The sequence below is a fragment of the Heloderma suspectum genome, chromosome Z, assembly GCF_057233095.1.
Source record: "Heloderma suspectum isolate Gila_16-S chromosome Z, 16-S_ref, whole genome shotgun sequence".
NCBI classification, from domain to species: domain Eukaryota; kingdom Metazoa; phylum Chordata; class Lepidosauria; order Squamata; family Helodermatidae; genus Heloderma; species Heloderma suspectum.
In genome coordinates, this window is record NC_139476.1 from 10,067,861 (window position 1) to 10,083,625 (window position 15,765).

Here is a 15,765-nt window from a genome sequence, read left to right on the forward strand (position 1 = left end):
TTAGTGTCTGAAGACCTCTTTCTGCTTGAAACTGAAAGCTCACTGCCAATGCAGTACCCAATACTGGACTAGATGGATTGATGGTCTAACTCAGGACAAAACAGTTTCCTGTGTACATATTACACATTAGGAATTTGGTAGAATAGAAATTATGCATCTTGGCTTTGATGCCTGGATTCCCATGCAAAGGAGAAAGTGGTGGTGGGGGGGATTTGGAGCAGATATGCAACAACTGAGGAAAGTGTGAGCCATTATTCTCTTCCCCCACTTTTCTACTTCTCTGCTTTAAAGGCCGCCCCACCATGCTAGTCTGCAGGGGGGAAATTGCTTTTTATTAGATGTGTGTAGTGTAATGCGTAGTTGAACACAGAAACAATTACTTAAAAGGAAAACAACAACAACCCACAGAAGACTTAAAAAAAGAATCTATTATTATCTCTCTGAAGCTGTTCTGCATCGTGACCTTCAGGATGCAGCCGAGTCTGGTGTGGATCGTGGCTCTCCTCATCCGTATTTCCTGCTCAGGTAAGAGTGGAGGAGTAAAGCGTTTTCACCAGATTGAACAGATCTGCCTGCCTATGTCAATGCTGTGAAACTTTTAAGCAGGGGTCATCCTCTATCCACCAGGCCAAAGTGAAAACAATAAAGTCCATTGTAAGCTGTTACGCCAACTTTTGGTGTGTTTAAATTCTTTCTTTTCTTTTTTTATTTCCCCCCATAATTTTATTTGGAAATAGAAAAAGGAAGAATCAAAAGACAGCATCAGTTCATAATACCATTAGCAAAAATCCAGCACTCATGTCTTAAATATATGCATTAATATAAGCATGTATGTGTATCGGTATTCAAATGAGATTAACAACTAAATAATATACATTCAAATGTAGAGAGTAGAAAGATCCTCCAACCATTGCCTGAGAGGTAGGGGAGTTTACCTTTCCAAACTTGTAGTATAAGTCTCTTTGCAACTATAAGGGCTGTCAGAACCCACTTCCGTTGTCCATCTGTTGGTCCCCACATTGCAGGAGTATAATTAAAAGCACATGGGCATCCACAAATATCAAAGATATTTCTAAAATAAAATTAATGCAAGCAATAATGTCCAACCAAAAAGAAGCTACCTCAGAGCATGCCCGTGTCATGTGCCTTGGTGAGGTGTTATCCACACGATATCTCCAATATCTGGCATATTCCAGTGTATTTTGTAATCAGATAATGTAGAACAGGGATAGGGATACAGCCCTCTGCCGAACCCCATGGGATTGGAGCCCCACCCACTTTTTCCCACAGCCTAGTAATACCCACTTTTTCACCTCCGCATCCTCAGTAATACCATCCCAGCGGGCACATCAAGATATGGGGTGGGGGGAGGGTGTGGGTGTGCTTGTATGTGCTCAGAAGTATGCACATCTGTGACCTCTGACCCACCATCCAGCATGACATGTGGCCCTCAGGGCCAAAAAGGTCACTCACCTCTCATCTAGAACAAAGCACTGATAGATGGCACATTTCCTTTTGCCAGATCCAGACGGCTGTTCTGTTGTTTGTTTGTTCAAATTGTTAGCCGCCCAATAACAAATCATTCCCAGGGCGACATACAAAAACGCAGAATCCACATCCGCACAGTCTACAATCTGCTGCTCCCTTCTCCAATCTTCCAATTTGTTGAGGACAAGGGTAGCCAACCTTTTGGGCCCTGGGGGCACATTGGTTTTTTTTTTCAGGTCTGAGGGCACATTTGTGTAACGGTCATTTGAGCCTGCGGGCAGTTAATTTGGGGATTCTCTCTTTTCTTGCTCCCGCTGCGTTGGATTCTCTCTTTTATTCCCCACCACCACCCTGTTCTCCTCTTCCTCTGGAGTTCCTTTTGTGTTCACCTCCTCCTCTTCCTGAAACATCATAGAATCATAGAACTATAGGGCTGGAAGGGCCTACAAGACCACGAGTCCAACCCCCTGTTCCATGCAGGAAGCCTGATTCCCAGGCAGTCTCCCATCCAAGTACGAACCAGGTCTGACCCTGCTTAGCTGCTGAGATCAGACGAGAGCGGGCACACACAGCCCTTTGCTCATCATCCCTGCCGACACCGTGGTCACCTCCTCCTCCTCTTTCCTCCTCCAGCCGAAGTGACATTCCCGCTGCTGGCAGGACCCTTTCCCCTCAGGCTTCCCATTACCACTGCTGCACTCATCTCCTCCTCCTGCCCTGCTACCATGGCCCTTTCCCGCTGCCATGGGCACAGCCACAGAGGAGAGAGGAGGCGGTGGTGAGGCGTCCAGAGGGTGCATAGTGGTACCTACGAGCTCCACGTTGCTGACCCCTGGCTTAGGAGATCACTGGTGGTTCCAGATGGTCAGACAGAATAACAACATCGCAAAACCTCTATCTTACTAAACGAACGATACTGTTCAGTGGAGGGTGCGTGTTATCTAGTTCCCATGCAGAAAGGAAGGAAGTCCTCTCTGTCCTGGGGACACCTGCCCACCTCCTGCTGCCATGTTTTTAAGACTGCAGTGGTGGAATTGACAAAGTGTGGCATGTCTAGAAGGTGGGTGCAATTGCAGCTTCTGCTGTTTCAGCCTTACCCAAGCTGGTGCCCTCCAGATGTGTTGGACTGCAACACCTATAGTCCCTGGCCATGCTGGCTAGGGCTGGTGGGAGCTGCAGTCCAACACATCAGAACTTCGGGTGAAAGACACATGTGTCCCTTGCGGCTACGGTTCCCCACGTAGAGGGAAGAAAAGTGAGGCAAAGGGACCCAGCCCTCAGCCACCTGCTGGGCCCAGAGCAGCTAATGAGTGCCCTCCAGCTGTTTTGGAAGCCGAGTTCCATCAGCCACAGCCAGCATGTCCAGTGGTTAGAGATTGGGGGAGTTGTAGCCCTAAACATCTGGAGGGCAATGCGCTCCCTCTTTCTGCACTAAGCTACAGTCCCTTGACAAAATGGCATCGTGCTCTGAACAAAAGCAAACATTCTACCGGGAAGGAGGTGAAAGATCTCCCCACATGTCCCCGCTTTGTGATGGGTTTTTATGACCGTGCTGTGCACATCTCCCCCAATAATGACCGCACATGACTGGGAAATCCACAGGGTATCTGACCCTGTAGTGCCTTGGGCAAGGAGGGTGAAAATTGAACTCTGCTGGAAGCATTTGTTCTGCAATCCCGGAGAGGTGTGGAATGGGTCAGGAGCTGTGAGACCAATGCTGGGAAGCAGACAGACAGGGTTTTTATTTGGAGTTGTTTAACCTCCCCTCCCCTCCCCTGCTCTGCACTGCCTCCCCTCCCCACCTTTGTTGACAGCTGGAGATGTTTTCTGTTCCAGCCCTGTAAGCCGAGATGGCTTTGCTTGCTCCCTGGGTGAGCATCTGGGATGCTGCCTGCCTCTCATCTCCAGACCTCCTCCCTGTCACCCGTTGCGTCCCTTTGATTCTCGTGAGCCACGTTTGTGCCGTGTTACAGGCCTAATAAATTTCTTCCGCCCTGGTTTCCTGGAAGTGGAGGGAACATTGCGTCCATGGCTGCCAGTTGCTGGAATGAGTCCAGCTCTTCTCTCCAGGCCTTTTGGGAAACCAGTCTTCGTCAGCCCTGGGCCCTGGGGGAGGAAGGGGCTTCCAAGTGGCTGAAGGGGAGATAAATCAGCGATGAATCCTCTGGAATTGGCTGAGCACGTCTGCTACAGCCATGCAACATTCAGCTGGTGCAGCTGGGTCATTTTAGACTGTGGACTTCATGGTCTTATTACCGAGGCTCTTTGGACAGAAATGCACATGACTTCACTGACCCCAAAATGTAACGAGCCAGCCCTGCTGCGTTCGTGTGTGTGTGTGTGGGTGGGCTGTCTGGGAGCTCAGGCTTTTCCCCCAAAGTCCTACCCTAATGGCACCACTGCAAGAGTTAGGGTGGCCAGTGACACATCACAAGAAAAGAGGAGCAAAGGAGGCACAGGGTGGCACAAAAATTACACAGCCTCATTTATATGTATAGATGCATATTTAGAAAGAACTGCTGTAATTTACATAGAAAGGCAAGGCATCTCACCCTAGTGGGGAAGACTCTGTCCCGGTGACCTGTGTACCTGATGCTCAGTCTGCTGTCTGGGTTCTGCTCTCCCCATCTTAGGGTTCTTTATCTTTAAACTTGACTTGAACTGGACAGCCCTTCAAACAGAGGATGCCGTTAAACAGAGGACTGTCCTTTGTAAAGTAGGGCACCTAGCTGCCCCAAATGGGGCACCATTGGACACCAGTGTGGAGTGAGAAACAAATTAACAAAATACAAATTTTCAAGGAGCCCAAAGCACTCACTCCGAGTTCATTTAGTTTGGTTTATTTAGGGTGCCCTTTTGTGATGATCGCAAGCCTTCGAGCTCGGAGGCAGATGGTCATCCTATGCAGGCAAGTGGAGTGACAGAGGTGATTTTTCCCTGTCTTCCCGCCCTGCATTTTCACAAGACGTGCTTTTTTTTTGCCTGTCTAGCTTGGAGGAGAAGAATGAGCAAGAGGACACCCCCAGTGCGTCAGTGGGCTGCCTTCCCAGAACTTGAAGTACGCAAAGTAATATACACATGACCATCGAAAGAGGGGACCCCTATAAAACCATGAAGTTCAGAGTCTGAAATTACCTAACTGCATCACTGTTTAATACAGCCTTTCCCAACCTGGCACCCTCCACCATTGTGTGTGGTGGCTGGGGATAATGGCAGTTGCAATCCAGCCCATCTGGAGAGTGCCAGGTTCGGAAAGGGGGGCTTAAAAGTCCAGATAAAAACAAAAGTGAGACCTCACTGCTAGCAACAGTCTGGCTTAAATACCATTCAGAGGGGGGCTCCAGGGTCGTCTTTTCTCCAGCTAGATGGTTTGCAGCTGTCTCCCTCATCTCTCCTCTGGAGGAGATTGAGAGCAGCACAGAGCCCTCTTCCCAAACTTTTCAGCCCACTTGTGCTAGTCACACTGCATTCAGGGGAGTGTGTCTGCCACATCTCTGCAAGATCCACTACTCCCAGCCCTCCCTCTTCCCAACCAGCCTTATTAGGGATTCTGCAGCCCCTCTGCTCCAACTGTGCATGGAAACATCAAGTAGCCCCCAATGCAGAAGAATAATCTTCCCAATGAGAGCAGAAGCATCCCATTGCATCTCTGCATGAATTGCTGTTCTGCCCCCCCCCCCACCTTCCGATCAGGCTAGCCTGGAAGAATGACAAAAATGCAGCAGGATGGATGGGTGCCTCTTTGGAGGGCTAATTCATCTTACTCAAGCTAAGCAGTTGAGTCTCTGTGAGTCGCCGTTGTATTTGTAAACATAAATATGTTTCACATAATCATAGAGTCTGAAGGGGCCTCGAAGGTCATATAGTCCAGCCCCCTGTGACGCTGGACCCTGATATATGACAGTGCAGCCTCCACTTGGACTCTCCTTCATTGGAGGTGTTCACCACCTTCTGAGGCAGTTTGCTCTACTGTCAAACAGCTCCTATCATCAGGATGTTCTTCCTGATGTTCAATAGAAATCCCATTTCTTGTGTGCGGGAAACTGTGGGGAACCAAAAGGGAATGAGACTTTGGTCCAGGCCTGATACTTTGGTTCAGGCCTGACACAAGGCCTTTTCTCCCCCACTTGTCATTTGAACCCCTGCCCCTGGAGCAGGGAGTGAGGAACAAGGTGCCCCCTGGACATTATTCAACAACTCCCATCACTGGCTGGCCGGGGTTGATGGGAGCTGGAGGGCCATAAGTAGCCTGACCTAATTCTGGTTCAATGGAGAACAAATTTAATGTGACAACAGCCCTTCAAATATCCCCTCTTAATCGACTCTTTTCCAAGAGTGCCGTTTGCCTCCCATGTCAATTTAGAATAAAAAAAAGTCTGTACCCCCAAGTATTTCTTTTAAGGATGCTGAGAATATGGTGTCACATCACCAATTTCTGTCACATTCTTTGTCCTCCCCCTTCGTAATCAACACATTTCAGGAAACCAGGCTTCAGGCTCATGACTTTATTAGTTAAGGACCAGCTTCTTTACAAATGCAGATTCTAGGAAACTCTCAGAGTGCAATGAAACAGCTTATCTACGACTATCAAGAGAGGAGACGAAGCGGAAGTTAGAGACGTTGCCAGCAGTCTGGGCAAGAACTTCTCTGCCAGACCCACTTGGCAGGGATGCCCTCCCGTGGGGTGGCTGCCTCCGACGCTGGCGTCCGCGAGTGGCCAGCCTGGCGGAGCATCCGAGCCCTGCCCCTAAGTTTCCCCACAGACCCTGACATCCCTGAAGTCACACCTCTCGCCCTCCTCCTCCGAAACATCAGTTCTCGTGGAGGAGGAGTGGGAGACCTGTTCAGGCTGGGCCATCTCCGTGTCAAGGTCCTGGGAAGAAAGTCTCTCCGTATCTGGGCTCGCTGGGGAGGGTGCCTCCCTCTCTTCTGGCTGTTCCTATTCTGATTCTGAGCCACCAGACATCTCCACATGCTCAGATTCATTCCTGACCTTGCATACAGCCACCGTACTTAGTTTGCGTACATTTATGCTGCAAGTGCATTGTCACAAACTGGGCTTTTTGTTTTTCATTTAACTCACAGCTGTGGAACCTCAGGCCTGTGGGCCAAATCTGTCCCCCCGGAGGTCCCCAGATGGCCACACCCCTTCCCCTGGCTCCACCTCTTCCCCCAACTGCCAATCATTTGGTGGTTTCCTGGCTTTTGCAGGTCCCCCCCCCCATTCTAAAAGGTTGAAATGCCTCTTAAGGCTTATTGACTGGGAGTAAGGTCCGCATAATCAAAGCTATGGTTTTCCCAGTAGCAACATATGGCTGTGAGAGCTGGACTGTAAGGAAGGCTGAGTGCCGAAGAATTGATGCTTTCGAACTGTGGTGCTGGAGAAGACTCTTACGCGTCCCCTGGACTGCAAGGAGGTCAAATCAGTCCATCCTAAAGGAAATCAACCCTGACTGCTCATTGGAAGGACAGATACTGAAGCTGAAGCTCAACTATTTTGGCCACCTAATGCGAAGAGAAAACTCCCTGGAAAGGACCCTGATGCTGGGAAAGACTGAAGGCAAAAGGAGAAGGGGACGGCAGAGGATGAGATGGCTAGATAGCATCACCGATGCAATGAATATGGACTTGAGCACGCTCCGGGAGAGAGCGCAGGACAGGAAGGCCTGGCGTGCTATGGTCCATGGGGTCACGAAGAGTCGGACACGACTGAACGACTGAACAACAACAACAAAGAGCTTGAAGCTAACATAGTATTTTGTCCTCCCCCCTTTGTCTTTGCCCCCACCTCTTTTGCCTTCAGCCCCATCCACCACTGGAGTACCCCTCCCCCCACCTCCAAGGGTTTTTCAAAACTGAATTCAGCCCTTGGGCTGAAAGGGGTTCAGCGCCCCTGGTTTAACCCCACTGTTGACATTCCACCCCACCCAGCCTGCTACACCCATGTAGCTATCAACTTGCCACCTGCGGGTCCCCCTTCATGAATCTGCTGAAGCGGACTCTAGTCCACGAAAACTGAAGCCCTGACTCATTTGCTAGTCTTTTTGAGGGGCTATAAGAACCAGTAAGGAAGCCACAGGAGGACTAGTGGAGGGGGAGGTGGTCTGATATTTGCAGGAGTCGATTCTCAAGAGGCAGTGTAGCATAGAGGCAAAGCGTTAGGTGACCCCAACATGTTCTCCCCTCCAATCTCACCTCCACTTCAAACCCACAAGCTCTTGAATCTCAGCCTTTACTCCCTGAGTTTTGGGGAAGGGGTGCAAAACTCACTCTGCCACCTGGCACACCTCTGGTAAGCACCAGCTGATGTATGTATTATTGCACTTATATCCTGCCTTTTTTCCTCTTGCAAGGAACCCAAGGCGGCTTACATGATCCTCCCCCTCTTCTCCATTTTATGCTCACAACAACCCTGTGAGGTAGGTTGATGGCCGCCACTTCCCTAAGGGTGATGCTATGAGACAATGTCACATCATTCTTATGGGGGCTCTGGAGGGTGAAATGGCACCCAGGACTCACTAGAAGTTCTGGATAGCAACGGTGAGTTTCACTCCCAGCCCAATTTTGACACGGGCACCCAAAACTGATAGGGGATTTTGGACCCTGTTTTCCCTTCCTCCCACCCTAAAAAAACCCAGCCAAAACTTTTCATCTGACAACTTTCAGCTCAGCACTAGTTTAATCCTTACTTTCTTGCCTTTGCTGGCACTACACAACCGAGGTACTTTATCACGGAAGTTAACATCTGGAGTAAAACCGCAGCTGTTTTTGGAAGCTCTTTTTGATCACTCATAACAGGCCTGCTTCCCACCTGCTTTTGCAGCGGCATTGAGTTGTGCCAAGCTGTTGTCCCCTGCGGCACTCAAAACACATGCATCTCAGCGTGGAATTGTTTGGAAACATGGAGAACAGGTTTTGCCCTAGCCAAAATTAGTATACTGTCGCCAATCGGTTGCGTCTTCTCCCCTTTGAGTTAGCTGCTGCTGCAAGTGACTTTAATGTTCCAATTTCACCCTCTGCTGTGGTGCCCCAAGGAACATCGTGCAGTGCTCTGACATTTCCCTGTGAGTAAGCAGCCGCTAATCCTTCCATCTGTGCCGTTTGCTGTTGCGGCTGGGCTCGAGAAGGGCTGACAGCCCTCGCCCCTCTCCAGTTATTATTAATCACTCCTATTATGCATTTTTAAAACATGCGTACTTTACAGTAATTATCAGATCAGTCTTGGCGAAAGGCTTGGGTGCTATGCAATTAAAATTCCTGGGCTTTAAAATAAACAAACCAGAAACTGAAGACCCAGCAAGTAGCATGAGCAAGGAGTCTGTGGGCCCTTAACTGAGAGGGCTCATCATTTAACTGCACTCTATGCTATGTTGCACTTGTAGAGGTGATGCTTCTGACACAGATTAGCTGAACTACTGTGACAGCGCGGAACGTCCACATCACAAACATTCCAGCTGCTCAGGGGACAAAGCATGTTGGCAGTGTGGCTTGTGTGAGGGAAGGGAAAGTTATTTGTTTGGCTGGGATCGAAAACATATGCTGGCCCAGAATTTCATTGTTTATTCGGTCAGTTGCTTCTGACTCTTCGTGACTGCATGGACCAGCCCACGCCAGAGCTTCCTGTCGGCCGTCACCACCCCCAGCTCCCCTAAGGTCGAGTCTGTCACCTCCAGAATATCCTCCGTCCATCTTGCCCTTGGTCGGCCCCCCTTCCTTTCGCCTTCCGCTTTCCCCAGCATCAGCATCTTCTCCAGGGTATCCTGTCTTCTCATTAGGTGGCCAAAGTACTTCAGTTTCGCCTTTAATGTCATTCCTTCAAGTGAGCAGTCTGCCTTTATGTCCTGGAGTGTGGACTGGTTTGATCTTCTTGCAGTCCAAGGCACACTCAGAATTTTCCTCCAACACCACAGTTAGCCCCCCACATTTCGCAAGCCCTCAAAAGGGGGCAATATTTCTGTGATTTTCGGGTGTGTGGGATGATTTTCAAAGGATTAGGCAAAATTTACTGGCACGTTCCCCATACAGCCTCCATTTTAGGTTTCCCAGAATGTTCTGTTCCCCCCCCAAAAAACAATGCAAATCAGCCCCCAAACCCACAGGTTTTGTGTATAGTAGTCACTATTGTTCACCCCGAAGTCCCCTTGGAACAGGGCATTCGGAGTGATCAGCTGGATGTCGCTCTAAAGGGCTCCTGTAAGTTTCACCTGCCCCCCAATATCACATCTCTAACTCCCAAAAAGGCATCTTCCTGGAGATGCTGGGGATTGAACCTGGGACTTTCTATATACAAAGCGTGTGCTCTACCACTGAGCCATGGCCCTTCCACTAAAAATAAAGATTCTAGTCCTCACGATGTTACAAAAATTGTGTTCTTTTCCCTGGTAAACTTTCCAATTTGTTTACCAAGAACGAGAGGAGGCAGAGATCTGGTCCAACACGATTTTATTCTGCAGAATAAGGCAACCCTTGGGGCTAACGCTCCAACAAAGGTCACAATCAAGTGATGTGATCCAAAAGTTTATATAGGCAAGACCTTTGGGGGCTGCCTTACGCTTCCGCTGTACTAATCTCTTTGTCTAGCTGAGAGGGAAACAGAAGACAGGCAGCGCTTTTTACATATCTAGGCATGCGCACAGAGGTAGCCTTGTACTCTAACATAAATACGTTCTTGGCATTCCTGAGTCTCTGATAAGGCACTGTGTCTTTGTCTGGCATGACAATTTCACACAAAGGTAGAATAGACATAGCCTAGCTTATAAAATTATGGGATAACAAACATATTACAACTGAAATTTCTATAACACTGGTTCTGAATGAGGGGATGATTTAAACAGGAACCTAGGAAGCTGCCCTATTCCAAGTCAGACCGTCGGTCCATGTAGCTCAGTATTATTAGGGCTATGCACTCCTTTGGATCCGGATCCGAATTCCGAGCTGAAGCGGGCCGATTTGGACTGAACTGGTCTAGATCCGAAGCAGGTCCGGATTTGGTTCAAAGTGAGTCAGATCAATCCGAACCACTTTGGATCACTTCGGACTGATTTGGACATTCTGCATCCCTGCCCTCCCACTCTGCTCCTTACCTGAACCTGTTGCGAATGCCCGCAGCTGTTGCCCTCTTCAAGGGAATCACCATTTTAAAAGAAGACAGTATTTTCTGGAAATTAAATCTTATGCAAACGGTATCCATAAGGCTGTTGTGTACGCAGCATTATAGGCGCAAATGGGCCATCACAGGTGTAAATGGGGCAAATCAGGGTTGGCGGCCTGATTTGGATCTCTGAACCTCACTTTGGATCCGGGGTCCGAAGCAGGTTGGACCAGGTCTGAATTGGGCCGAGGCGGGTTGGGGCTGAATTGGAAACTCCGAATCAGCCTCCCAAGTGAGTTGCAGGGGTCCGTGCACAGCCCTAAGTATTATCCGCACTGACTGGAAGGGGCTCTCCAGGTTCGAGGCAGGGGCCTTTCCCAGCCCTCCCTAGAGATGCCAGGGATCGAATCTGGGACCTTCCGCATGCAAAACAGGGGCTCTACTATTGAGCCATGGCCCCTCCCCTAAGTCAGGGATGAACAACCTTTGCAGCCCCGAGAGCCCTATGCTGTGTTGGTGTTGGGTGGGTGACTGGGGGCCACACATGTGTCTGTACCCCTCACACACATAATCCTGTTCCAGGTTGCTGTTGTGGGGGGAGGCTTCAACTCCGCCCCATCCCAGTGATGTTGAGTTGGATCGTTGGATGGGGGCAAGGTCAAAGACTCCCTCCTGCCTGATCCCAGTAGCCCTGCTAAGGATTTAATCTCGCCCTCCACCCGGTGAAAGAAGGCGTGCAGCGATGACCCTCCTCACACGCCCTCTTTCTTCGCACTCTCAGTTCTGCTGGGAAATAGGGGCACACAAGGAGAGCCTGTCAGGGTTCCCCTTATGACCTGGACCCTCTGAGCAACTCCTTGAAGATCTCTTGCCTCCTTAAGAGTCCCGCCTTCCTTTTTTTAAACTTCCCCTTCCCAGGAACGTGGGCTTTAGACTCTAGGCGTGGGGTGATTGACACTGTAGACACAGGGTTTAACCACAACAGTGTACCGGTAAATTACAGCATGCACATCACAATTTAAGGTATTTACACAATAGAGCTGAGTGATACAAAAGGCATTATAAGAAAATAAAAGTTGCAAAACGCAAGTTCCTTTACCCTAGCTGCACTTAGACTTCTCCAGGCTTCTTTTGCGCTCTGGTCTCTCTGACTCTAGTCATACAAGCTCTCTCCCTCTCTTTCTCCCCTTCTTCACCAAAACTGGAAGTACTGCTTCAAACCTGAAGAAATGAAACTTAACTGGGGAAATTAAACTGAAACTAACTGGGGAAATGAAACTGCTCCTCTGAGGGATACCTCCTCCCAACAAAAACTCCAGGCCTCTAAGCCTGACCATTTTTCCCCTTTGCATCTGTCGGCCTCAAACCTTCACACAGCCATACTGTTGCACAAATTGCTAGCGTCACCCCCTGGAGGCTAGTCCAATTTGCCCCAAAGAGGAGAGTCAACTTCAGGCTGGGTCCAACTCGATTTTATTGTTTGCAAACAGTTCGACAAAGGAGCTCACGCTCAAAAGCAGAGTCGACCCTGGGCAACTCCGGTGCTACAGTTTTACCACTTCAGCTTGCATGCCTTATCTTAGGGTTACTGCTCACTCATTCCAGGCATGCGCAGCTCTTACAATACTACGTGCTGCTTAAGGCACATACAATGGCTTTTAGGTTACATTTTTACTACAATACTCACATGCCCTGGTTCTCTGCAGAATCAGGGCCTCGAAAGCCAACCAAACTGCGGTTTGTTAGGCTCTCAGCAACCTGATTTTGCCTGGAACAGAGTGAGCGGGGATTACTCTCCTTGTGTGCTTTGCATTGTGGCAGCGGCAGTGGAAGGAACGGGGCGGGAGGCACCCACAACAGGACACACCTGCAGCTCAGGTGTTGCCCACCCCTGCCTTAAGTAATGGGAGTGGGAGCACAGAGTGAAGGTAGGTGGAGGAAATGGGGAAATCAGGCAAAAGACTGAGGAAGGATGGTGCTAGGATTCTTTATTTATCATTTATTTATAAGAGAATTCTTACCCCTATGCCGGTGGCTATGCTCACTGCTGACATGCGGCCCCAGGAAGGATTCCTGGGCGCCAGTCTGGCCCTAGACTGAAAAAAGATTCCCCACCCCTGCTCCATGCAGTGGCCACCCCCCCTCCCTTGTCAAGACCCTGGAGGTCGACCCGACGTCTGTTTTATAAAATATAAAATAGCTGAGGGGGAGACCAGACTGGCCCACCCATCGGCCAGAGAAAGAAAAGCTGCAGGGGGCTTGCTTTGCCCTCCCTGCCGTAAAAACCACTCAGATTCTCCAGCAGTTTTGCAGGGACTGCGGGAGGAAGGGGAAAGAGTTCCCTGGGCCCGTCCACTGGCCAAAGGAACAAGAGCCTCATTCAAGCAAGGACACCAGCAAGGGGAGATGAGCCTGGTCTCGAGAGCGTATAAATGCCCTCTTATCGCTCACCACCTTCTTCTGGCCTTGAAAAACTGATCTTTTTCCTTTCCTTTCCTTTCCTTTCCTTTCCTTTCCTTTCCTTTCCTTTCCTTTCCTTTCCTTTCCTTTCCCCTCTACTCCCCTTCCCTGGTGTGTCTTGTCCTTTCAGCTCATCAGCCTGAAGGCAGGGCTTGTTGTCTCTGTCTATTTTGATGGATGTGAGCTGCTTTGGAAGACAAAAATTGTCTGAAAAGCAGGATAAATATGAAGCAAATTATTATAGATGGATGGATGAATCCACCAGCAGTATTACCGTAAGCCTCAGGATCTCCCACAAACCCCAGGGGGAGGACAACCATTTTAGGAGGAGAGCACAGGAAGAGGCTCTGTATTATTTTATTATTTATTTATTACATTTATATCCCGCTGTTTTTCCTCCTTAAGGAACTCAAGGCGGCATACATAACCCTCCTTCTCCCCTATTTTATCCTCACCACCACCACAACAACCCTGTGAGGTAGGTTAGGCTGAGAGTCTGTGACTGGCCCAAAGTCACCCAGTGAGCTTCCATGGCCAAGACGGGACTAGGACCCAGATCTCCCAACCCCCAGTCCAACACTGTAGCTGCTATGCCACACTGTGTAGCAGCCCCCCCCCTTCACCAACCTTGGAAGTGATGCTGATAAAAAGAGCCTGGCGGATAAGGCAGGAAAGCCTCAGCATTTCCCTGTTGTTTACCTCCAGGATCTGATAGACTGCCTCTGCACATGGAGGTTCTATTTAGCTGTCCCCCGCTACTGGCCATTGATAGATCTCCATCTCCTCCTTTGTGAATTTTTATCATCTGTATTTAAAGCCATCTAAGTGGATGTTTTGTTTGCTTGTGGGTGTCTCTGTTCATTTCTCAGGAGTGATGCCAAGGATCCCAAAGATCAAATACTGTGTCAGCTTCTGGGCTAAAAACATCACATGCTACTGGGACGTCCTGCCCGAGACGGATCCCCCAACAACGTACACACTCCACATCACAGAGTAAGTGTTCTGCATCTTGCCTCCACTATCGAAGAAGGCAGCAGGAAGAGGCAGCTAAGCAAAAACACCGTGTTTTCCTTGCTGGATCAGACAGAACGCCCTTCCCCAACCTGGTGCGCTCCACATGTATTGGACTACAGCTCCCATAATTCCCAGCCAGCATGGCCATTGGAAGCTGTAGTCCAACAGTTGGGCAGCAGGCGCTGGCAGAGCGCTAGGGGCAGGCCATGCCAGGTAAGGGGAACAAGGGAGAGATGTGTAGTATCTGTCCCCTGCTCCGGGCCTGTCCAGAGCCAAAGGATGGCTGGGGGAGACGTGACTCCATCTTCTGGCCTTTGTTTGCTGCTCTGCAATGCCAGATCTGTTACCCAGAAAACCTCCCTCATCCATGACATGATCCTGGATGAGGGCGCAGACCTGGCATGTATTACGGAGACCTGGCTGGCCGAGGCCGCTGCTCCAACTCTTGTGGCCATGTGTCCAGCCGGATTTTCGTATGCACAGCAGCCGAGGGCTGGGGATCGGGGAGGGGGAGTGGCTGTTATCTACCGAGAGTCCTTGGTCTTCACCAGACCCCCTCCCCGGGAGACCAAGGTTGCTGAGTGCATGTACCGGAGGTTGGGCCCGAAGGGCAGCCTGGGGATTCTGCTTGTGTACCGTCCACCCCGCTGCATGACTGACTCCCTGGCCGAGGTGCTTGAGGTGGTCTCTGATGTGCGTGTACAGTCCCCTAACGTATTGGTGTTGGGGGACTTCAACGTACATTCGGAGGCCATCCTCACAGGAGCACCTTGGGACTTCGTGGAGACCATGGCTTCCTGGGAGATGCACCATATTCCAACTGGGCCCACCCAGGTAGCCAGTCATGCACTAGACCTAGGGATGGGGGAGAATTTCTCCCCGAAACTTCGGGGGGCCGAGTGCCAACGTATTCGGCCCCCCGAAGTAGTTTCGGGGAGAAATTCTCTGCACCCCCCTGCACCCCGCACCCCTCCCCCCGGGATGGGACTTACCTTTCACGAATGTCCCTCCCGGCGGCGGGTCCCGGCGGCAGTTCGGCAGGTCTTTGACAGGGGCAGGGGCGGCAGCAGGTCTTTCGACCGGCTGCCGCCGCCGCCATTCCAATAAAAGTTAAAAAAAAAAAACGCCCCTGTGATAGGCTACGTGACAATTAACGTAGCCTATCATGGCTAGATTTGCAAAGTCAGCCGTGATAGGCTACGTAAATCGTCACGTAGCCTATCACGGATGACTTAAAAAAAAAAAAAGCCCGTACGGCTAATGGCGGCCCCCATAGGGAGCCGCCATTCGCATTCCTTATTTGGTCGCTGTAGTCTACGTAAAGATTACATAGACTATGGCGAAAATAAGGGCAACGCTATTTGCGTTGCCCTTATTTTCGCCGTAGTCTACGTAAAGATTTACGTAGACTACAGTGACCAAATATGGAACGCGAATGGCGGCTCCCTATGGGGGCCGCCATTTGCGTACGCGCTTTTTTTTTTTAAGTCACCCGTGATAGGCTATGTGACGATTAACGTAGCCTATCATGGCTGACTTTGCAGGTCTAGCCGCGATAGGCTATGTAAATCGTCACGTAGCCTATCACGGGGGCGTTTTTTGTTTTTTTTTTACTTTTTATTTCGCGGCCAGGCCAGGCGCCTCCTCCCCGGCCTGAATTTTGGCCGGGCGAGGTGGGAAGCCTCCCCCCCAGCCTGAATTTCGGCCGGGCG

At 50.1% G+C, this 15,765-nt stretch overlaps 1 protein-coding gene across 1 annotated transcript in view; it reads left to right on the top strand.

Moving 5' to 3' along the window:
- The first annotated feature begins 12,604 nt into the window (after nucleotides 1-12,604).
- Nucleotides 12,605-15,765, top strand: part of LOC146333650 (interleukin-6 receptor subunit beta-like) — a 28,328-nt gene continuing 25,167 nt past the window's right edge. Inside the window, exons 1-2 of the mRNA XM_084825664.1 lie at nucleotides 12,605-12,662; nucleotides 13,909-14,032. Of these exons, the coding sequence (XP_084681790.1) occupies nucleotides 12,605-12,662; nucleotides 13,909-14,032 (182 nt within the window). The remainder of the gene's footprint in view (nucleotides 12,663-13,908; nucleotides 14,033-15,765) is intronic.